This window comes from Mauremys mutica, chromosome 11 (genome assembly GCF_020497125.1).
Source record: "Mauremys mutica isolate MM-2020 ecotype Southern chromosome 11, ASM2049712v1, whole genome shotgun sequence".
In the NCBI taxonomy this organism is placed as follows: domain Eukaryota; kingdom Metazoa; phylum Chordata; order Testudines; family Geoemydidae; genus Mauremys; species Mauremys mutica.
The window spans coordinates 15,760,756-15,784,183 of NC_059082.1; the positions used below are offsets into that span (position 1 = coordinate 15,760,756).

Consider the following 23,428-nt stretch of genomic DNA (forward strand, 5'->3'; position numbering starts at 1 on the left):
ATATGGGACAGAGTGAGGTTGTGTTTTCTGTCCTTTGCCACTGTTAGCAGATATTCACACCTCAGCAGCTGGAGCTTTATAGAAGGAATGGGCCAAATGGGGTTCTTTTGGAACTTCTAAACTGCACAAAGTCTAAATGAAAACTGTCTGCTCTCTCCATGGTATCTGAGCTGACAGCTGAGCTGCCCCTTTTGTGGCTAGGTTCTTGTAGGGTCATTTGATACTTTTATAGCCAAGTGCCCCCAACAGATGGGAAATCAATGTGTGTCTCCTGGCCCAGCAGGCACATATCTGTAGATTCTTCCAGTAATCAAGGATTCAGGAAGGGGGAACAGCCTTCCCCTCAGTAACCATGCAATATACTCCTCTACACAGGCTGTAGCCAGAAACGGTTAATGGTGCAGAGGCCCCTGCTGCTGAGTCATGCAGAACTCTGGTATTAATTAACCATCTAGCTTACAAACAGGAGCAGGGCTGAAGGGAGTGGGCTGGAGAGCGGCTTCTGGTTGGTTTGAGGCTGAAGAAGAGGGTGGGCCGACAGATCTACATTGTCTCATGCAACATGTGGAGGCTCTCTTGGTGTGATTGTAGCTGAGCTGGGAGTGTGTTTGTACAGCTTGCCCTGAGCTCAAAATGTCTTTCATCCAGATAGAAGAGAACTCAAATTTCCCTCTTCAGAACCTTCCCTATGGGGTTTTTTCTACCGAGGAGAAGGTGAGTTATCTGCTGCTTTGTCTTTGTGTTGCAAAGATTGCTGCTGTTGTGGGTGAATCTTTTGCTCTGAAGTTCAGAAACTATGAATGAGGAGAAAAGATTTTTTTTTTTTTTTCAAATGCTGTGTGATGATCCCCAGAGGCCGGGGACAGGAAAGGCTTGCCAGGCTGGGAATCTTAGGGGTTAGCTGATTGCACTAAGAAGCTTCAGCATATATACTGTCTTCTCTTAATTTGATGATGACCTGAAGGCTATTTCTTTAAAGAACAGTAATATTTTCTGTAAGTACTTTATATATATATATATATATATATGTAATATGGACTTAATATATTTTCTGCTTTTGAGTATAAAAGTCTGTATTTCTTCATGCCTCTCTGTATGCTATAAAGTTTTCACTTTTTTTCCTTACCAGCACCATTTTTATTATCTCCTTTATGGCTGAGTTTAACCCTTCCTCTTCTCTCTCTCAAAGGCCCATTTTAACTTTTATCCTATATACTACTAATCTTAGTTGTACTGTGAAATGTTCATTGTAAGCAATATGAATTGATGTATCTGAAAGCTAAATTTGATAAAAGAAATAATCACTGTGTAAAATAATTAGGCTTTCACTGTATATATTGAGATAGTTAAAGTTTTATAACCATTAAAACACACATTGTCAATATACATAGTCAATATCCTTAAATAAAATTTTAATAAGCTCTCAAGCGGCATTTTTCTTACTTTGCCTGTCAGTAAATTTTGACTATTCTTGATGAAATATTTTTGTCACTTCCTGTATATACAGTAGAATTGATGTTTACTGACATTTACTGATTAAAAATCTAATCCTTCCAAGCTAAATATCTTTTCAAGTGAGGTTCGTTTAAAACATGATAGTGGTCTACAGGGCCACAATTATAATCCTATAAATTAAGGGCCTACCCTTCATTTTTCCCTAATTAGGATTGGGAGTCAGGAGATTTGGGTTCTGTTCCTAACCCTGCAATTGACTAGCTGAGTGACTTGGGCAAGTCAGGTCTCTTCTGTATCTTCTATGTTAGTGGTTTTCAACCTGTGGTCCATGAACTCCCGGGAGTTCACAGACCTATGTCTAAAATTTCTGAAGGGGTCCACACATCCATTTGAAATTTTGTAGTAGTCTGCAAATGACTCAAGGCTGAAAACCATTGTTCTATATATTTAATGTTCCATTCAACGCATATGTGCAGGGACCACACTGTGGGACTTGTATTTTCTGAGACACAGTGGGTGAGATCCTATCTTTTATTGAACCAATTTCTGCTGATGAAAGAGAGACGTTTTCACGCTTACACTGAGCTTTTCTTCAGGTCTGAAGAAGTTGACCTGAAGAAGCTATGACCTCACCCACCTTCTCTCTCTCATATCCTGGATCCAACACAGCTACAACAACACTTATTTTCTGGCCATACAAGAAAAACATGATTAGGGTTTTGAAAGAAGCCTAATTGGGTTAATCAATGGGAACTGGGTCCCTAACTCCCTTAGACTCCTTTTGAAATCACACCACATACCTCCAATTTACTGTTCAGTGCTGCTGTTTGCAACAGATTGCTAAATGTGCATATGTGAATGTAATGAAATACAGCGGCCTCTGAAACACCCTCTTTCTCTCCCCCCCCCCCCCCCACCCCCCCCCCCCGTAAAGGAGAGAGCTGGCAAGCAGATACCTCTGAAAACAGAGAAGCTGGAGGATTATCAATGGTTAATGGACATTGCAGAGTCATCATAATGGTTCTCAGTTAGGCAAAAACAATGCTAGAGACTATCAGTAGTAGTTTAAAAATGAATTCCAGCATAATAGAGCCTTGGATCTAATTATCTAGTGTTTTGCAAAGATAAAAGCTGGATGATGAAACCAAGGGCATGTCTACACTGCAATAAAATGTTTGTAGCTGGCCCTTGTTAGCTGATTTGGGCTCTGGGTCCTCATGAGTGGGAAAGGTCCCAGAGCCCAGGCTCCAGCCTGACCCAGCTAAAATGAGCCAGCTTAACCCTATGTTGCAAATTTATAGCCCCACAGCCGGAGCCAGCTAACATGGGCCAGCCATGGGTGTTTTACTGCAGTGCTGACGTGCCCTTAACCTGTTCCCAGATGCATGTTTGTGTGTTAATGTCTCGTGCACTTTTTCCTTCCCTGGTAACTAATCTTTATTGCACAAATGTCTCAATTTTTTTAAAAAAGATGATTAATATGATTTTTATACCTTTTGGAAATTAATCTCCTATCACAATATTATAATAATCACTCAGTAAAAATAACTGATTGTATTTAGGGCTACAGGTTACAAATTAACTTGTCCAGCCCTGAGATTTTTCTGGCAGGAATGCTTGCTGAATAAACATCTGGGATTATTTTCATGCAAATCAGATTTGGGGTCTTGTTCAAAGAAAAAAGGCTAAAAGCAGTTGTTTTTTAATCTGTACTGGTTTTATTTTATTTTCATTAAGACAAAATTGAATATCTGTACTTTTTGTTTGGGATGAAACTGGTTACTATGGCTGTATTTCATTTAAATTCACTATCAGTTGGAACTTGTGTTTGTAATGCCAAAGCGTCTTTATGATTTCAGCACAGCTGTGGTAGGGAGGATGTGGTCTGTGCCGCTGCAAAGGTAGCAGTGCAAGTTCTGAACAGAGTTTGTATAGGACCTATACAGTCACAGATGAGCAGGGTTTTTTGTTTTTATTTTCATTTCTTTACACATGGAGGGAACCTTCCACACCAGCCTTTCCTTCTTCCCATGTGGAAGGATGGATCAGTGATAAGAGCACTAGCCTCGGACTTGGTTAACTCAGATTCAGTCCCCTGCTCTGCTACAAGCTTCCTTTGTGACCTTGGGCAATCACTTAGCTTCTCTCTACCTCATCTGTAAAATGGGGATAATAGCACTTCTCTACCTTGTGAGGGTGAGGGGATGAACCCACAAAGATTATGAGGCCCTCTGATACTATGGTGATTGGGGGGCAGGGAGGCATATGAGTACCATGGAGAGAGAGTCGGGGGGAAGGGCAATATCCTCCCCTTACCACACCCCTGGAAGGTTGAGGTGGAAGGATGTCCTTCCACCCTCAAAACCTGTGAGGAATTTGCCAAAAAAATAGTGCAGCTTCCCCTGCCTTCCTCCTAGATTTTAAAATCAGCAGCCTTTGTCCATTAATTATAACTATGGTAAAGGAGGCACCAATGTAGCTCCTCAACTCCTGCCCCACTTAAACGCCTTGTACTCCATTGTTTTTCCCCAGAACCCTCATAAGAGCATTATCGGCCACAAGTATAAACATTTTTTTTCCCATTGTAGCCTAGGCACAGAATTGGGGTGGCAATTGGAGACCAGGTATTGGATCTGAGTGCTATTAAACATCTGTTCAGTGGACCAGCCCTTTCCAAGCATCAGGATGTCTTTGACCAGGTATTTATCATACAGTTTGACAATGTCCATCTCTACCATGTTTTAAATGGAATGTCATATGAAATTTTAGTGACCCAGGCTCAGATCAAGAGCATTGTGGTAGCTTACAGTTGAGTGCCTGAGTTGCTGGTTTGCCCCTCCTTTTTAAAAAAAAAAAAAAAAGGGGGGGGGGGGAGGGCGGGGGGGATTGGGACTGATTAAACATTGTGGTGGTCCTGTTTTATGTCAGTGTAACTCTGCTAAATGGAATTACTGGCTTAAAACTGGAGTGTAACAGTGCTGGGTTGGCACTGTGTGCACACTGCTGCCTAGATGATTCTGCAGCAATCAGAAGCAGAGTGTTAGAAGGTCTAACTGTGGCCCCAGTTCAGCAAAGCACAGGCAGGCCTCTCCTTCCTGTGCAGAAAGGGCAGGTGTAGGGGGAGCGCGCACTTTGCTGAATTGGAACCTACATCACTTAGGAATGGAGCCACTCACAAAGAGCACCCGCAATTAAAATTTAGAAAGTAGTAAAATAAATGAGCTCTCCTAAAAGTTTCTTTCATCTGATTAAGAAGTGCACTCTGGAGTGAAATCCACCTAGTTCAGAGAGCCAATACCAAGGTTTGTACATAACTCCAGTTCCACTTAAACCCCTACAGTTCTGGCATCTTCATGAGGAGGAATCTCCAAGAGGAAACAACTTGGAATAAGTGGGATTTAAGTGGTACATAGACTTTGCGGGCTCTCTGCATGGGCGTGAATATAATTTATATCTCAGATCACAACTAGTCGTGTCATTGCAAGCTTCCATGGTATTTGAAGATATAGGTGGATGATGATTTTAAGTATTATTAGATTGATTGATTGATTTGGTTTGCAAGAGCACCTAGGTGCCTCTCTCACAGACCAGGACCCTATAGTGATAAGTGCTGTAGAAAATCGTAGTCCCTTCCCCAAAGAGATGTCTCATACTTTGATTGCAAAGAGACAACAGATGTATATTGGCTGACAAGTGGGGGAGCACAAAGAAACAATGAGACCATATTAATGATCATGATAGGCAGGGTCTCTGCGCACGGAGCTGCCTGTTACCTCAGAATTAGTAATTTAATCTCAGTACTGGTAACACAGGAGATACCTCACATGTACAGCAAATGCATCTGAGAAAACAAATGTTCTCTCTCACACATCTCTACCTTTATACTGTGTTTTAGCCAGCCCTTAATGACTTCATGGGGTTGGGCCATGAAGCTTGGAAGGAAGCTAGAATGTTTCTCCAAAAGCTACTGTCAGCCAGTGAGCCAACACTGAGAGACAACTCTGAGCTACGGAAAAGGTGAGGCATTGGGGAGCTGGAAGTGACTCAAGATTAACACTCATGGTTCCTTATCACATGTACAAAGCACTTTTATTTGGCTTTTCAGCCTTCTCAGGGTCTGTGTTTTGAGCTGGGGTGTTATTCCCAGCTGGAGGAGATATTCCCGAAGAGTTGGAGGAGAGGAGCAGAGTGGTTGCTATTATTGTTATGGCTTGGGAGCTATTGCACACAACTGTTAGAAGCTGCTGGAGTGTAAACAGAAGCAATCAGTGCATCACCTAAAGAGGTGTTCTAGCCTCACTGGCAGAGTGTCCAGTTCCCTGGAGAAGAGTAGTTGAATGTCACTGCAGTTCCAGTCTTCTCTCCCTCCCTTGATGCTTCATTTAACAGTGGCCTTGTCTAAATATTTAACATAGCCCTGGAGAGATGGATCTGTTGTTGTGTAGCTCTCAAGGCCTTTTGTAAACTTAAAAGGCACAATACAGAATCAGCATGAGGTAAACTTTCACGTGGGTTCCTTGCTGTAATGAAATCGGAGCTGGCTGCATAGATAAATATCAGTATAGTCCCATGCTGGGCCAGTGTTAGGGAAAATGGTGCCCTGGGCAAACGCAGGGGCAGCTCCCTATACAGTGACCCCCTCCCCCCACAGCTGGGGAGTGATGGGGGCAGGAAGCGGGGGAAGAGGGCATGCAGAGCTTCATGCAGCTGGGGAAGGGTCCCAGAGGTGGGTCTGACTCAGCCCTGGGAATGGCCAGTGCAGGGGAGGAGGAAGTCCTGTCCCTCTCCGCCCCGCCTGGACTAGCAAGTGGAGCCTGGTGCACCATAGGAGCTCCCGGCCAGGGTGCCCCTAACCCTTCCTGTCCCTGGCTCCGGGCCCAGCGCTTGGGGGTTAAAGAGGCCTTGAGCTGGCTGGGTGGGGGGAGGTGGGGGGAAGAGGGCGGTCGCCCGTGCGTGTGGCCAGCCCTGGTCCCATAAATCCCATGCATGCAGCATGAAAGTCAGGGTATGTCTACACTGCAATAAAACACCTGCCACTGGCCCATGTCAGCTGACTCGAGATGGGGAGGGGCCACTATAAAATTGCATTCGAGATCCTCCGGGTCCCAGAGCTCGGGCACCAGCCTGAGCCCAAACATCTGCACTGTAATTTGATAGCCCCACAGCCCGAGCCCCAGGAACCTGAGTCAGCTGTGGGTGTTTTATTGCGGTGCAGACGTACCCCCCAGAGTCCTGAAAGGTTTAGCATGTGTGAGGTCAGAAAACAAGGGTGTCTTAACACCTGTACTAAGGAGAGACCTTTTGAGCTTTACAGCTGTCATAAAGGCTGTTTCTAGGCCTCCTGCAGGAGAGCAACTGAATCTCACACCTTCCATCCAGTAGAGGGCAGTGAGGACACACATACTCGCCTGCCAGTGCATCCCAATGGATGCATTTCCTCCCATGTAGGAAAAGAGTGAGATCTCCCAGGCATGCAACCCTTCCCAGTGCTCTATTGTACATTTCCTCACAGGAGCTTGTAGAATCAGTTAACCACTTCAGTGCCATAGCAGCCTGTGCCCTCACTTTATAGACTAGGAGCTAGCGCAGGATTGCAGCAAGGCAAGATTTTTCAGAGCAGATGCCAGAATGTAGTTTGTGCAAAAAGAGACTGAACTTCATCTAAGCCAGCCCAGGGTAACACCAGTCTTTTTGGGAGTTGTAATCTTTGTTTTGTATTTTTAGAGCATTTGTACCTCAGGCCTCCACTATAATGCACCTTCCAGCTAAAATCGGTAAGTCTCCTGAACTGATATCTACACACTGAGACTCCCACATGCCCCAGATATTCCGGATGGTCAGATTGTGGCTGTGACAAGGAATGGGTATAAAGTAGATATTACAGATGATTAACTGCCGGCGCCATCTCTGATGTCACAAATAAAACGTGTGTGCGCCATATTTTAACATAGATGTAAGGTCTCCGGAAGCAACTTTTACTAACTTAATCAAATCAAGGTTCCCTAGTGCCACATAATCCCTGAAGTCAGAACTATGTCTGCAAAGGCCCATATGACCCCACTGGCTTAAAGCCCTTTTCTTTAGGCAGATGATTATCTTGACTACAGAACACTGTGTCATGTAACTACAAGTACCTTAAGGCTCAGTTGTGCCATTTAGATCCTCCCTACCAGAGCAGTGTCACGCTTGCCCAAAGAGTGAGCACTGGGCTGAATTTTGCATTGAGGTTGCAAGGTGATTCCTGGAGGTCCTGGGTTTATGGAAGCTGGGTGCCTGGGGGACTAGTAGCTCTCATTAGGTTACATTTATTAAGTCTGACAATTCTGGAAAGCACCAGAGCAACCGTTTCCATCTATTTCTATAAGGTTGTCTGTCACTATGGTATGTGAGCACACACATTATGACCTTCAGGTGAAGGAAGAGGCAAGACGTGTGTGTGTTTTATGAGGGATTGATTTTAACAGAGCTGATAAATACAAACCAAGGAAGGGAGATGGGGTGAAATCAGCCTTGTTTCTAACCAATGACCAGTTGAATTTCAAAAACTGGCTCTGCCACTGTGGCCTGCAAGTTCTGCAGTACTACCAAGCCCAAACATTCAAACAGGTCAGGCACCAGCAATCATGAGAGTTAAAAAAATAAATAAAATATTGTGGAGTTCTGTTTATTCACCTTCTGGGTTTTGAGCCTTTATGGTGCATGTGAGTCAAATTTTAAGCCTTTCTCTGCAACTATAAGGGGAAGCCTTTTTTCTTTAAATGAAAACTGAGAGTCTCACATAATCACCTGACTCCAGGAGCTGGAGCTATAACAAAATCGTATGAGACGTGATAAAATCACACAAATTGGCAACACTGTTTCTGTCAGTAACTTTGGAACTGGTGCTAGACTGGGGACCTGAAGCCATGTGTGGGCTCAACAGGTAAGAATGGAGCCAGGAAGGGGAGGAAAGTCTCTTATCTTTGGTATTCTTCATTCCCACTTCATACATTTTGAGTTCCATCAGGGCCACCAAGGTAATTGAAGTGTGAGTCAAACCATTTCCCAAAAAGGGCACCAGGGGGCAGTAGATGCCCTGTTTACAAAATCCTTTCCTTTGTTAGCAGTACGGCATTCTCAATAGCATCAGCAAAATGAAAATGACAATAGAAAATGGTTAAACTGTACAAAGCACGTGGCTTGTTCATATATTTGTAGCTAATGGGTTGAAATGATGTTTTTTCTTGCTGCTCTTCACTGCAAGTTTGAAAAGATAGATAGATAAATAACAGTTTTGTAATGTGTAACTCTTACCTCCTCGTGCCATTGGCAACCGTCCCCTCTTATAGACTATCTGCATGATTACTACAGTCTTGTGACTGCATGTTTCCAAACTCCTCTACTTCTCTCTCCTCCTCTCTCTCTCCCTTTCTCCATCCTATTCAGGGCAACAGAATGTGGAAAGTTTATGCTCCTTTGTCCTACCAGTTAAGGGTCTTTCATACAGTTGATCTATGTTTTCTGCTTTTCTTTTTCCCAGGAGACTACACTGACTTCTATTCTTCAAGGGAACATGCTACGAATGTTGGGATCATGTTCCGAGGGAAAGAGAATGCTTTGATGCCTAACTGGTTCGTAGTTCAGTTATTTGTTTTCTCATATGTCGTGTTCTACGCGTTTTGCAAAGGCCTGTATAACCTTACAGGGAAAAAAAGATTTCTAGTTAGTGTACATATAGCTCTGCTATGGGGCTATGATGATGTATACCAGCTGAGGACCTGTCCCCCCGTGTCTGAAACTCCACATCTCCATTCCCCACTATGTCTGAGCTGTGTTTAGTTGTTGTAGAAAGGAGCGACTGCGAGGAGTCAGTTGAAACAGTTTCTGATTCAGAGACTGTTTTATCTGAGAGTTGGTTCTTCGCATATAGCAAGAAACCAGTAAATAAATCTGGATGCTCCATTCAGAGGAAAAATATATTCAAAAAAGTGGTTAGATAACAGGGGAAATTTAGTAACTTACTGTAGAGTGCTTGGAGCTTCCACCGTGCATGGTTCTGGTGACTGTAATACAGCATTTAACACACAATCAATGCTTTGCTTTAACAAGGTTGCACTTACCCGTTGGTTACCATGGCCGTGCATCTTCGGTTGTGGTGTCTGGGACACCAATTCAAAGACCAGTGGGGCAGATGCGACCTGACGATGGTGAGTTCCTGGTCATGCCATTGAACTGCACTGTTCTCCTTAGTGAGCAGCATGGCATTGGAATATGTTTGGCCGCCTCTTGTCTTTTCTAGCTTCATTGTTTGTTTATTTTAGCTTCATAATGCACCTTTCTGTCTGTTTAATTCACAGCTAAACCTCCAGTGTTTGGTGCTTGCAAACTTTTGGACATTGAGTTAGAAATGGTAGGATGTATTTATTGTATTACAACTTTCCCTTTAATCAAAGAGTAAAAAGTTGAGCTTGTCCTGTTATGTTTTCATAACATCGGTTATATACAGTCTTCTAGCACCTCCCTCTGGGTGGTATATTGCCTGCTGTAGAACTTGCTTCAAAGGGGAGAATTCAATGCCTAATCATTGCATGGGAAAGACCAATTCTAGGCTAACTTCTCTCCGGTATCGTTCCAGTTCAAGGAGTATGAAAGACAGTGGCTGCATAATGGGGACTGGTAGGTAGGGTGTATTTTAGTGAGACTCTTGTAGGAAATACCGAATATATTCATTTTCTATTATCCCATGGCGTGCCCCTTAGCCAGTCTCTATGCTGATAACCTAATCAGCTGTAGCTGCAAAGGTCTAAGCAGAGGTGGCAGAGGGATGGAGAGAAGGGAAGATTCCTTGGTTAGGCAAATGGGAAGCATAAAGTTTGCTGCATAAGATTCTGTTACAGGAATTTAGAACCTCTGCACAGGGGATCATATTTCTTAATGCGCTAGCTATAGCTCTGCGCATGTGGCAGCTGCAGTTTAAATGAGAGTCCCTTTTGGCAAATTCAGGCCCTGAGTTTAATGACCGACTCTTATCAGCTCACTGCTACTCAGGTGGTTCAACCCTGCTCTCTCGCATGGGGAAAGGAAAAAGCTGTAACTCTTGTTTCATCTGCACAAGGAGATTCCAGTTAAAGTTAAGGCGGAAAGCAAGTAAAATCGCATTCTACTGTATCTGTCTTGTCTTAGCACTACCTGCAGGGGATTTGTCTTGGTGTAAACAAAGTTTTTATTTTCAAAACTTTGACTTGCTTAAAGCATTTTCTTTTCCATTTCAGGCGTTCTTTGTAGGCCCCGGAAACAAGTTTGGGGAGCCTATCCCAATCAACAAAGCTCACGAGCACATTTTTGGAATGGTCCTTATGAATGACTGGAGTGGTAATAAGTGTTACTCTGATTCCCTGGGGGAATGCTTTTTGCTGTTACATAATATTGACAGATATTGTATTTGTTTTAAATGATAGAAATATAAACTACTCAGGACACTGACGGGCCAAGGGTAGTGGGATGGAATACAGTCTACAACTTTCAGGCATTGGTTCAAATCCAGCTCAGGTCAGTAGTGACTAAGAGCTACTGCTAATGGAGGTCATCTAGCTGTCCTCGTGAAATTAGCTGATTTAAGTCTAATTCTTGCTTATCAGGGACATGACCTAAAACATTGCCACAGCTGGTGCTCCCAGCAGAGGGTAGCTGTAGATTAGAGGGGAAAGAGTTAGCGATTACAACATATTCCCTAGTGTAGACACAGGTGAACACTTTTTAGCTCGATTTAACTAATCAAGGTGGACCTTAAGATTTACTTCCATTTAACTAGTTGAAATCAAAGATGTTAACCTGTGTCTAGGCTAGGGAAAAATATTGGCTGGGTTGGAGCTAGGTAACGTGTTAACTAAACCTGAACTAACATTGGCCTCTCTTTCTAAGCTAGACCGACCCAGAGGACTTTGAACTGTGCTTTTGAGCCCTCCAGATGACTGCTTGAGGTTATGGTTGAACTATCCTGGGCAAGCGGGTGATATTTCATTGCTTGTTCTGTGGATGGTGGTGGCTGTTGGTGTGCAGAGCTCTTCATCTGGCTCTCTATCACTGGCCTGGGCGTCCATGTAACTCTCTTTGAAAATTTCATTATATTTCATTGATTTTCCTTTTTTTCAGCTCGAGACATTCAGAAGTGGGAATATGTTCCACTGGGTCCATTTCTGGGCAAGAGCTTTGGCACAACCATCTCTCCGTGGGTTGTTACTATGGAAGCTCTCATGCCATTTGTGTTGCCAAACCCCGTCCAGGTTAGCAAGAGAACAGCTGGGTCACTAGAAATGATTTGAGTGAAAATAAAATGGGGGTCTCTAGGTTCTGAGAACAAAATCGCTCGGTTGTACCAGCACCTTTCTACTGACTTCAGGGCTTGATCCTGCCTCCAAGATGTGGGATGACATCCTGGCCCCACTGAAACCAATGGGAAAATGCCCATTGTCGTCAGTCAGGCCAGGTTTTCAGTCATGGTGCGTACGGCTGCATAGCTTTGAAAACCCAAGTGCTTACAATAAATGGTAGGGATGATGGACTCTAGCTAAAATGTTCTGATCCAGAGGCAAACCTGCCCATAGTTTGAGGGTATTTGATTCTATGGTATGTAGCCATTTAATTAGACTTAATACGGTGAAGAGAGTTTACAAGTTGCTTTTCTCTGTGTGAACTAAACAGTTCAGGTCTGAAACTGCAAGCCTTCTGCAAGCTTTGAGTACACACAGTGTGCCAAATCGGGACAAAGATGCACTAAAATTCTATTTGGGTGGGTTTAACAACCATGTGAAAAATCAAGAGCACTTTTGGAGGCCAAGAGAAAAAGTGCATTTGATTAAATGAATTCCTTGGTAGTGGTATAAACATTTGTGACATAATTGTGTATGTGAAACAGTAGCTTAGGCAATTATTCATGAAGGCAAGGGGACTGGAAAAATGCGTGCCCTGAGAAAGGGACGCATGGTACTCAGCAGAGCCTTGTGAAGAGAGCTGTTACAAAATGTCCCAAGGTATGTGCTAGTCTTTTCTCTTTCCTTTTGGCCTTCAGGCTGAAATGCCTGTTATATGCTTTCAGGTTCCCAAGCCACTGCCATACCTCTGTGATGAAGAGCCCTATACTTTTGACATAAATCTCTTTGTCGCTATCAAAGGTACAGTAAATGATTTGTGGAGTTAGTGATGTACAATCCGCCATATGTTTCAGACATTTGTTCCATCAATTCTGCGATCCTGATTTCTGCATAGGGCAATACTTGCTGAGTCAGAGGAAGGTAAAAAAAAGCTCATAATGTGCCTACTCGTTAGTGCAGGGCTGTGCTATGGGAAACAGTCCCCTTGCGGTGGCTGCATATGACCATTTTACAACCTAAAGAATTATCGTAGATTTTTTTTTTATGTCCTGATAGCTCTTAGACACCCAAGCGGGCTCAGAGCTCCACTGTGCTGGTGTTCTGTGGAAACAGAGTAAAAGACACAGTCCCACCTCCAATGACTTTGCAGTCTAATTAAAACAAGATGCGGCAAGTGGGTGATAACGAATAATCGGCAGGAACAGACAGGGAAGACCAGGGAAGGAGTACTAAGAATGTGTTTTTTACTGGAGGTAAAAGATGACTGACTCCATTGGGACTTGTAGAGTAAGGTATGTCCCGAAATGAGTATAGGGATCAGAACACGACCCTCTGATGCTGTGCTTAATGTGCGGGACTATCATGGTCCTGCTGTTGAATGTGTGTCAGTAGAAGAGGAGCTCAGCACCCTAAAACCCAGTTAGGCCAGCAAGGTGGTGCAGGAGATTGTGTATCTTCCATCTCTCGACTTTCAATCTCCAACACATCCCCTTCACGGCTGCAGTTCGTGGCCTCTTGGGATGATGCAGCAAAAGTTTGATACAGTGAATCAAAGAGAGAACTGGGTTGGGCCAGTGGTTAAGACACTACCTTGTACTATGGAGTCTCAGACTCAATTCCTTGCTCTGCCACAGTTTTCCCATGCGACCTTGGGCATGTCACTTAGTCTCTCTGTGCCATTGTAAAATGGGAATGATATTCTACTGATGGGGTCCATATGAGGACTTTATCTTCAACATGATTCTAGCTTAAGTATCATGCAAATGAAAATAGCAAAGGAGATTTTCCTTTTAATAATACTATGTATTTCTGTAGATCCTGCCATTAGTATGAAATAAGCCTTGCAACTCCCCTGTAAGATAGGGAAATAATATCTCCATTTTATGGTGAGGGAATCAGAGGTAGAAGAGATTAAGTGACTTAGTCACAGGAGAAGTCTGTGGCAGAGCAGGGGATAGAAACCAGACTGTTTGTTTGACTTGTACTTGGAATTGTACTTCCTCCCCTGCAGCCCTTCATACCAGGACAGAGCATGTCATTGCTTATTCTCTACTGAGCCTGACAATGGTAATGGAAGCCTCTGTCCAGCCATAAAATGAAAATGCCATAGACGTCTTCACTGATTGCTTTTTCCCTCCTCTCCCTTTAGGAGAAGGAATGAGCAACCCAGCCACGATATGCAAATCAAACTTTAAGGTAACTTTGTTTTCCCCCTTATTATCTCCTGTGTCCCTATTGTAATTTTCCATGCCCTGCCCCCAACATCTAGCCTTCTTAAGGTATGTCTACACTGCAGTAAAAGACCCGTGGCTGGCCCGGGTCAGCTGAGTTGGACTGCGGGGCTATAAAATTGCAATTTAGACATTTGGACTCAGGCTGGAGCCTAGGCTCAGAGACCCTGTGAGGGCGTGGTCACAGAGCCTGGGCTCCACCCCAAGTCTGAACATCTGCATATAATTGTATAGCCCAAGTCAGCTGACCGGACCAACCGCAGGTCTTTTATTGCACGTAGACATACCCTTAAGGTCAACACCTGGACTTCTGTTAAGGTCACTTTTTTATACTTACCTGTGGGCTTTTCTCATCGATCTTCTTTGAACTTCATTTAAAAACCTCCTCACTAGGTTAGCGAGTCAGTGTCTAAAGAGGCTCTTTCCCTTGAAAGTCATATTAGTAACATGACTGTCTGTGCTGTACTGCCAGGTACCTGCACTGCTGACGGCCAGCTGCCCTTTAACAATTATTAGGACTGGTCAACTTGTTACACTGCACAGAAATTTCTGACTCTGGTAGCCACAAATTGCCGTTAACCCCAACATTAATGCCACGCCTTCAGGTGCTAAAATCCTTCTACGCAGGATTCCATTGACATGTGCTTATTCCTGCTGACGGGCAGATACTCATATAGAGTGGGCCTGATTGAAAGTCCGTTATGTCCTTGGAAAGGTTCCCATTGATTCCACTGAGCTTTGGACCAGGCCAGTTGGGGTATTTAATATGCTGTATGTTGTGAAAGCAGGGTCACAATAGTTGCGTCTCATCTCTTCAAACATAACCTATTTGTATTCAGGCCATACATCTGGAGACCAATCAATGAGCCAGAGGATCAATTTAAAGTAATTACAAATGTTCCATTTAGGCTGCTGAAGGCTCCTGATTAGATAAGGATGTCGTTCTTGTGGGCTAATGTTTAACAGTATGATCCAGAAAGAATGAAATGCATTTTGTACAGACTAGTGACATCTGTGAGTTATGTTTGTCCTTCACTTTCCCCCTTTTTCCAGTACATGTACTGGACCATGAAACAGCAGCTGGCTCATCACTCCATCAATGGATGCAACCTCAGACCTGGAGATCTCCTGGCATCTGGAACAATCAGTGGACCTGTAAGCATTTAACTAACAGCTGTCACTAATAACAAAGTACTCAGCCATTAGAAACTGATCAGATGTGACCTTGGCCTTAAATCCACTTTGATTTACTATGGACATCTTTGTAGTTCTTCCTCAGTCTTTTTGGAGTACTTTTTTTTTTTTTTTAAAGCCTTCCTACTGTCAGTATCCATAAAAGCCTGTTGTGGTATTTTAGAGGCAACAATATTCATGCACAAAAGTAGCCCAATCCTGCTGTGAGTTACAGCTACTATCTCATTGTTAAAAACAAACCCCACAACAACAGTATGTTGAGATCAATGGAGGACAACCTCTAGAGCAGTGGTTTTCAAACTGCAGGAATGGAAGGCACCAGGCTGTTAAAAGTCCCATCGGCGGTGCTGCCGGGCTAAGGCAGGCTGGTCCCTACCTGTTCCAACACCGCACTGTGCCCCGGAAGCGGCCAGCAGCAGGTCCAGCTCCTAGGCAGGAGGGCCACAGGGCTCCGTGTTGCCCCTGCCCCAAGCACCGGCCTAGGAGCCAGACCTGCTACTGGCTGCTTCCAGGGCACAGTGCGGTCTGTGGTGCCAGGACAGGTGGGAAGCCTGCCTCTGCACCCTGGCTGCACCGCTGACTGGGAACCACTAGAAGTGAGCCCCCTCCCGCACCCCAAACCCCTCATCCCTGGCCCCACCCCAGAGCCTGCACCCAGAGCCCTGACCCCCCACCCCGCAGCCTAATCCTCTGCCCCAGCCCTGAGCCCCTCCCACACCCCAAACCCCTCATCCCCAGCTCCATTGGGTCACAGACATCAACAATTTTCTTAAACTGGGTCACCAGAAATAGTTTGAAAACCACTGCTCTAGATAATATAAATGTTACTGTTGTTCGAAGTGTTAACACTTCCAAGTCTCTCAATTCCGTATGACCCTAGTTTCATAGTCCATTCTTTTAATTTATACTGCACTGGTGTTGCACTGTGCTTAGAAAATGCAAAACCCACTTTCTCCAATGTATTTTTTGGGGATTCACAGAGCTCTGTCTCCTAACCAGCACATTGCTGGACATTGTTCAGTGGTGGACCGAGGTGTGATGTGGTGGTTTCTTTCCTCTTGCTGAAATAGAAAATAAGGACAGGTTAAGATTTCATAACCTGGTGTCCAATAGCCTATAAAGTCATTGGGAGACTTTCCACTGGGAAACATCAGTGGGGGTTGGGTCTTGCTCCTAGTCACCTAGTGCATTGCCCTCTGTCCTATAAGGCTCTAGTAGCATGCCAGTGTAATAAAGCACGTACACCATCCTGCTAGGGTGTACACACATGTACAAGTGAAGTGCTTTTTCTCTCTAGCACATCATGCTGCAGATTTACATTAAAATCCTTTAAACATTTAACAACGTAGCATTCCTCTGCACAATGAAATGTGAATGGGACTCTGAAATGTAGCAACAGACAGATATTTGAGAGGCAGAAATACTACGTAGATTTGTCTCCATACTTCCTTGAACAGGATCCAGTTTTTCTGTATAGTGCCCACTACTAAAGCTAATGATACCAAAGAGAAGATTGCTTTAGGCAATGGTGGCCTCCAGCAAGTAAGGAGTTAAAAACCAAAGACAGGCGAGTAAGCTAGCACATCAATGAACCCGATCAATGACTGTTACTGGCAAGGTTCCATTGCACAGAATCCAACAATATATTTGTTTTCTCACTCCCAGCAGCAGGGGGGTCGGGGGTTAACGGTAGTACACACGTGTGGAATGGGTTTACAGTTCTGTTACTAACTTCTGCTTTGAAGGATCCGGAGAACTTTGGCTCCATGCTGGAGATGTCATGGAAGGGAACAAAAGTAATTGACCTTGGGAATGGACATTCTCGTAAATTTCTGCAGGATGGGGATGAAGTCATTATAACAGGTAACAATCAAATGATTATGGGTGTGTTCTCTTGGTACTGTGAGCTGGCTTAGAAGCATGGTGTGTGGCCCATAGTTGTTTTATATACAGGAACTCCTCACTTAGTCATCCCAGTTAATGTTGTTTCAATGTTAAGTTGCTGATCAATTAGGGAACATGCTTGTTTAAAGTTGTGAAATGCTCCCTTTGGCAGCCACCTGTTTTGTCCACTGCTTGCAGGAAGAGCAGCCCGTTGCAGCTAGCCGGTGGGTGGTTGGAACCAAGGGGGACCAGCAGGCCCCCATCAGCTCCCTGCTGCCCTAAGTTCCCTGTGCAGCAGCTGTCCTTCCCCCCACTGCCCTCTGCCTTGGAGCTGCCCCCAGAGACTCCTGCTTGCTGTATGGGGGAAGGGAGGAAAAAGGGGGGCTAATGTCAGGGTGTCTCCTCCTCCCCTCTGCTCCTGCACCCCACTTACCCCATCTTCCATAGAGCGGGGGGGGGGACACACAATGGAGGGAGGGAGCTTCTAGGCAGTAGCTGCTGTCTCAGGTCTCAGCAAGCTGATTTAATTAACAAGGCAGTGTACTTAAGCCTGGGGTCAGCTACTTAAAGGGGAAATGCGCATTTTTTTCCTCTCACATACAGAGAGTGTGTCTGTCTGCCATCTCTCCTTTCCTGCTGCCTTGTAGAGTATTGTGAGAATTAACCTTTGAGGGCTCAGTTAATTGCTAGTTCATTTAGCAGTAAGGCATTCCCTGGGAAATATCCCACCCTCTGACTCTTCCACCTCAACCAGGCTTCACAATCATCATCACTGTGTACCAGTATTAAATTGTTTGTTTAAAACTTATTGTGTGTGTGTGTGTGTGTGTGTAGTCTTTTTTGTCTGGTGAAAAAAATTTCCCTGGAGCCTAACCCCCTCATTTACATTAATTCTTATGGGGAAATTGGATTCGCTCAGATTTAGGGTAAATTTGTCGGCCCAATTATCACAACAGGTGCCAACTGAATTTTTCAATAGGATTTGAGTGCCTGCCTCCCTTAGGCTCCTCTGAAACTCCCAGCCAAAGCCTGCATGCACTTGAGCCATTTGTCCTGGCTGCAGGATCCAAACCCAGAATCCTAGATCTAAACTCTTTTGAATATGGGAGAGGAGGTTCCAATTCAAATTCCTGGATCCAAACCCAACTCCTGTGTGTTTTAGTTCAAGGTCAGATTCAGAACCAGAAATTACTTTTTTCCTCCTGCTTCTGATACAGGGTAAAGCCATTCTTGTGAGATTTCTTTTGGCCCAAGTTTGCAGCCATCTCCTCAGTTCCTCTGCTGGCCATTTTAGAGAACTGTTTGTTTGTGAAATTCTTCACGTCAACAAATCTCACTAGCCAGAAACCACCAATGATCTGAACAGCTTCTTCGATTCCCCGCCCACAACCGTTCTTACACACATACTAAGTGGAGTAGCCCACAGGATTTGCACAGACAATGAAGCTGCCAAAGTGATAGGAAGAATTCAGTTAATGTGACTTGAACAAGAGAAAACAACTGTGACTAAGTCATGGAAGCTGGTACATATGTCTGGTGAGAGGAACGTTGTTTGGAAAACGTGCAAGGACTATCATAGAGGGGGAAATACCTACAACACAGAGGCAAAACTAGGGTGCCTTCCCCAGCTGGGTATCTCTGCAATTAGGGAATGAGCACAAGAAAATAATTCTAGCCAAGTGAAGGAGCATCAGTGCAAGGTCTGAGCATGAAGCTAAGCAAACACTGCAGGGGCACGTCAAAGAGAGCACTGAAATAAACGAGGTGGCAAGATCCAGCACACGGTGGTGCATGCACATCAGTACAGCCCATTACCCCCCTTCGAAAGCATCAATAAGATTAACAGCTCTGACATCACAAGAGCAGGCCCTGTAATAGAACCCCTGAACCCAGAACAGGAATTACTGAAACTGACAACAGCTGCAATAAATGAGCTGAGATATCCAGAGGGGTAATGGTGACAGTATGATGGACAAGAAGGCAATGAAGATTTCCACGCAGAGATGGACGTGGAGCCTCGCCATGTATTCACTTCTCTATGGGTCTGTTGGGAGAGCACATACATGATGGAGTAGAGGCTGTGGAATTTACCATTGCACTGGGGTGACCTCTGCACACAAGTGGTGTAGATGAGGTGAATGAAGTGCAGATCCTGTAGTAGTTACATTTCAGAACTGCCTCTTGCTTTTTAAATCACTGTTGCAGCTGCCCCCACTACCACTCCCCACCACCTGCTAATAGGCAGACTCCCCTTGTCTGGGGTTACCATATGTCCTGGTTTTCCAGAACATTGCCTCCTTTTTTGAGTCTCCATCCTCTGTCCTGGCAGATTTTTCAAATAACAGGAAATGTCCTGGATTTTTGCAGAGCAGATACTGTAGCTCAAAAAGAGCCCCAGTTGGTCTGCTTCCTGATTGGTCCCTCCTCTGCATCTGCAGCTGATTGGTCCATTTTTCTGCAGCCACATCTGCCTGACTCCCAGCCCTGGGTAGGGGAGCAGGAGGCCCTGACTGATGGCTGTCGCTGCGTCCTGCTCTTGCACCAGCCGCCCTGCCACCATGGCAGGGAGCGACGCTGGCCCCACCTCCAGTGAGTACCCCTGCTGCAGGTACCACCTCCAGCACCCCCAACTGTACTCTCCTTTCCACCACCACCCCCCCCACACACCTCGCAGTGTCCTCTTCTGGGGAACCTGAAATCTGGTAACCCTACACTTGTCTCCTCTTTCTGCAGGCCAGAGCTGAGCTAGCAATACAGCACTCACGGCATTGTCTGCTTCTAAGCAGAATGTGGAACAAAGGGGAGCATTTCCCCATATCTTCCATCTCGATATGCACTGTGCATTATCTGATGTAAAACAGCTACCACTTGTGAGATTATTCTTTATTGACACAGATTCTGCCACTTAAGACAAGTCAGCTAGATCAGAAAAGTTCAAATTTCAGTGCTTGGACACTCAGTCGACACTCAGGCACTGGAATTAGTAGCCTGATTTTCAGATACCGAGTGTCTCAGATTGGTGCTCCAGTTCCCTAAAGCAGTGGTTCCCAAACGTGGGACGCCGCTTGTATAGGGAAAGCCCCTGGCGGGCCGGTTTGTTTAACTGCTGCGTCCGCAGGTCTGGCTGATCGCAGCTCCCACTGACTGCAGTTCCCTGCTCCAGGCCAATGAAGTAAATAAGATGAAATTCAATAAGGACAAATGCAAAGTACTCCATTTAGGAAGGCACAATCAGTTGCACACATACAAAATGGGAAATGATGCCTAGGAAGGAATACTGCGGAAAGGGATCTGACGGTCATAGTGGACCACAAACTAAATGAGTCAACAGTGTAACACTGTTGCAAAAAAAGCGAACACCCTTCTGGGATATCTTAGCAGGAGTGTTGTAAGCAAGACACAAGAAGTAATTTTTCCGCTCTACTCTGTGCTGATTAGGCCTCAGCCAGAGTATTGTCCAGTTCTGGGCACCACATTTTAAGGAAAGATGTGGACAAATTGGAGCGAGTCCAGAGAAGAGTGGGAAAAAATGACTAAAGGTCTAGAAAACATGACCTATGAGGGAAGATTGAAAAAATTGGGTTTGTTTAGTCTGGAAAAGAGAAGACGAGAGGGGACATAAGTTTTCAAGTACATAAAAGGTTGTTATAAGGAGGAGGGAGAAGAATTCTTTTTCTTAACCTCTGAGGATAGGACAAGAAACAATGGGCTTAAATTGCAGCAAGGGAGGATTAGGTAGGACATAAAGAAAAACTTCCTGTCAGGGTGGTTAAGCGCTTGAATAAATTGCCTAGGGAGGTTGTGGAATCTCTATCATTGGGGATTTTTAAGAGCAGGTTGAACAAACACCTGTCAGGCATGGTTTAGATAATATTTAGTCCTGGCACAAGTGCAGGGGACTGGATTAGATGACCCCTCTCGGTCCCTTCCAGTCCTATGATTCTGTGACGATTGGGAGAGCACAAAGGTGGCTTTTCCCATTGTCCCTCTGGGCTGCGAGTTCTGTGAGCCTAGCTCCAGGGAGAGTGGCCACATGACTAAACAACATTTGGACTGCACAGGCTGGTTGATAGGTGAAGCAGCTGGTGAGTTGTGCTAACATGAGTTGTAGCCTGTAGCTACATTCCCACTGCATTGCTAGCTTAAGTGTCAGCAGCTCTCAAGCTTCAGTCCACTCTCCGCCACCCCAATGGACCAGCTAGTTCTCATTTAAAGCATCACTTTACCTGAGCTAGAGATTTGTGTGTGTAGACAGGAGTCAGGTTAGGGGTAACATTGAGTTATACCTTGAGCTAACAATGCAGTAAAGACAAGCCCTCAGTAAGAAGATACAAATTATATGAATAACATTAACTCTTTCTCTGTTAATAGAAATTCAGGGACAGATGAATCACGGGAACTACTGTACCATTTAGTTACATGCAGGGAAGAATGTATCTCATTATTTTTGAAGAATCCATCTTTTGACAATAAAATTGCTCCTTAAAATAAGCTGTTCACAGGACATGTTATATCACTGTTGTCGTTCTCTTCACTAAACATTATCAGCTGAGATCTACAGTAATTCTGTTATTTCATCTCAGAATAACGTCTTCAGATATGCCTGAAGCATACGGGCTGAAATGTCTTCAGCTGACTTTCCTTTCCTGCTCTCTGGAAGCTGAACTAATGGATTGCTCTTTCCGAATACATACAGCACGTGGCAGAATGAACCAGTACTGAGGGGGGACTTGCGGCACCCACATACCTCAGGATTGTGGAATTAAACAGAATGTAGGACAGTAGGTCAGAATGTCAACTCTCACAGCTCGCATGAATATTGAGGGATCAAATCGTTCCCTAGTTCCAAATGTAATCAATGACCGGTAACATTGGCAGCAGTCGTAGACTTTCATTATCTGTTTATATAACTGAGCATAGCCGGACATTTTGGGCCAGATCCTCAGCTGGTGTCAATGGAGCTGTGCCAATACAGTTTAATGGATCTGACCATTAGTTTTTTGGGTTTTTTTAGTTGTAGTGCCCCATTGATGGTCTGGAAAGCTAAGGATTCTCCTAAGGCTGCTCTAAGCTATGCCAGGGACCAGGCCAGCATAGAACTGGGACCCACAAATATTGCCTTACAGCCCCCTCCCCACAGTGGTATCCAGTGTGTATTGGCCTGATCAAAAGCCCCTCAATGTCAATGGGAAACTTTGGGTCAATGGGGTTTGGATCACCCCAACTGAGCACAGCTAAGAAGCTAGGCCTACATCAGTGTATTTACATTCATTTCATTCCCTTTCATGTTGGTACTGCAGTTTGTACTTATTTTATTTTATTTTTTACTTGTAAAAATCCGCTAGGTGCCCCTCTGGTGACTCTCTTCCTCTCCCCATTGCAGGTCACTGCCAGGGAAATGGGTACCGCGTGGGGTTTGGCCAGTGTTCAGGAAAAGTGCTTCCAGCCATCTCTGCTCCGTGATTACCTGCACCTGGTGACTTTCCAGGAAGGGAAGAAGCCTAGCCACATCCCTGATGTAACCATTCTCTGACATAAAGAAATTAAAATCCGTGTGCGCGCGTGCACGCATTCAGTTTTAAATCAGTATTTTTGATATAAATGATTGGAGTTTCCCAAGTATATTAACTGTTATCAATAAATATCTTAATGATGCAGTGTCGGTGTCGTCGTCGTCTTATGACTGTAATACTGTCCTGGTTAAGTCCCCATAGATGTAAGTAGAGTCCTCATACACAGTCCATTAGTAGTGGGCATTCTGAGCTGGGGCACCCTGATTTTCTCCAAGTACCTTGACAGATGTAAACACCAATGAGTCAGAGGAGGAGCTTTGCATGGTACAAGACAAGAGTAGATGGATTATATTAGCAAAGAAAATGTAGACCGAACATTTTGAACCATGAATGGGGCGGGTTCTTGTAGAGTAACCTTCTGTGAGAAGTGGGGGGACACCTTATTGTTGAGACACTTAAAAGCACTACAGCAAGCAAGGAAAATAAGGGAATCTTTGCATCAGTCTTCACCACAGAGAATAATTGGGAGATACCTGCCCCAGAGTTACTCTTGCAGGCAATACAGGGGAGATAGTACTAGGGACTGAGATGTTGCCTAGATTGATAGCTTGAATGCTAAAGAGTCACCAGGATGGGATGGGAAATTCTTTCAGATTTCCTGGATTAAAGAATTAAGTGGATGAACTGCTGGCAGAAATACGGGGAGAGATTCTCCCCACCTCTACAACTTATACACTGCTCTAGCACTGAGTAGGGGCTGTACAGGTTCCCCAGGAGAGAATCCCTCTGGTGCAGGAGGAGT

At 44.6% G+C, this 23,428-nt stretch overlaps 1 protein-coding gene across 1 annotated transcript; it reads left to right on the forward strand.

The window, feature by feature from the left end:
• The first annotated feature begins 543 nt into the window (after positions 1-543).
• FAH (fumarylacetoacetate hydrolase) lies at positions 544-22,772 on the forward strand. The gene is made up of 14 exons (XM_044980832.1): positions 544-714; positions 4,044-4,154; positions 5,351-5,472; positions 7,180-7,229; positions 8,975-9,065; positions 9,544-9,641; positions 9,792-9,844; positions 10,707-10,806; positions 11,587-11,717; positions 12,530-12,605; positions 13,954-14,000; positions 15,089-15,190; positions 16,975-17,092; positions 22,497-22,772. The coding sequence occupies exons 1-14, from the start codon at positions 634-636 to the stop codon at positions 22,574-22,576; spliced, it is 1,260 nt and encodes a 419-aa protein (XP_044836767.1). The 5' UTR covers positions 544-633; the 3' UTR covers positions 22,577-22,772.
• Positions 22,773-23,428: the final 656 nt, after the last annotated feature.

Bases quoted from the DNA above. Each gene is read 5' to 3' on its own strand.
- FAH (XM_044980832.1), top strand. From the start codon at position 634: ATGTCTTTCATCCAGATAGAAGAGAACTCAAATTTCCCTCTTCAGAAC. The intron at 9,845-10,706 runs GTAGGATGTATT...TTTCCATTTCAG, and splicing joins TGGACATTGAGTTAGAAATG to GCGTTCTTTGTAGGCCCCGG. The intron at 11,718-12,529 runs GTTAGCAAGAGA...ATATGCTTTCAG, and splicing joins TGTTGCCAAACCCCGTCCAG to GTTCCCAAGCCACTGCCATA.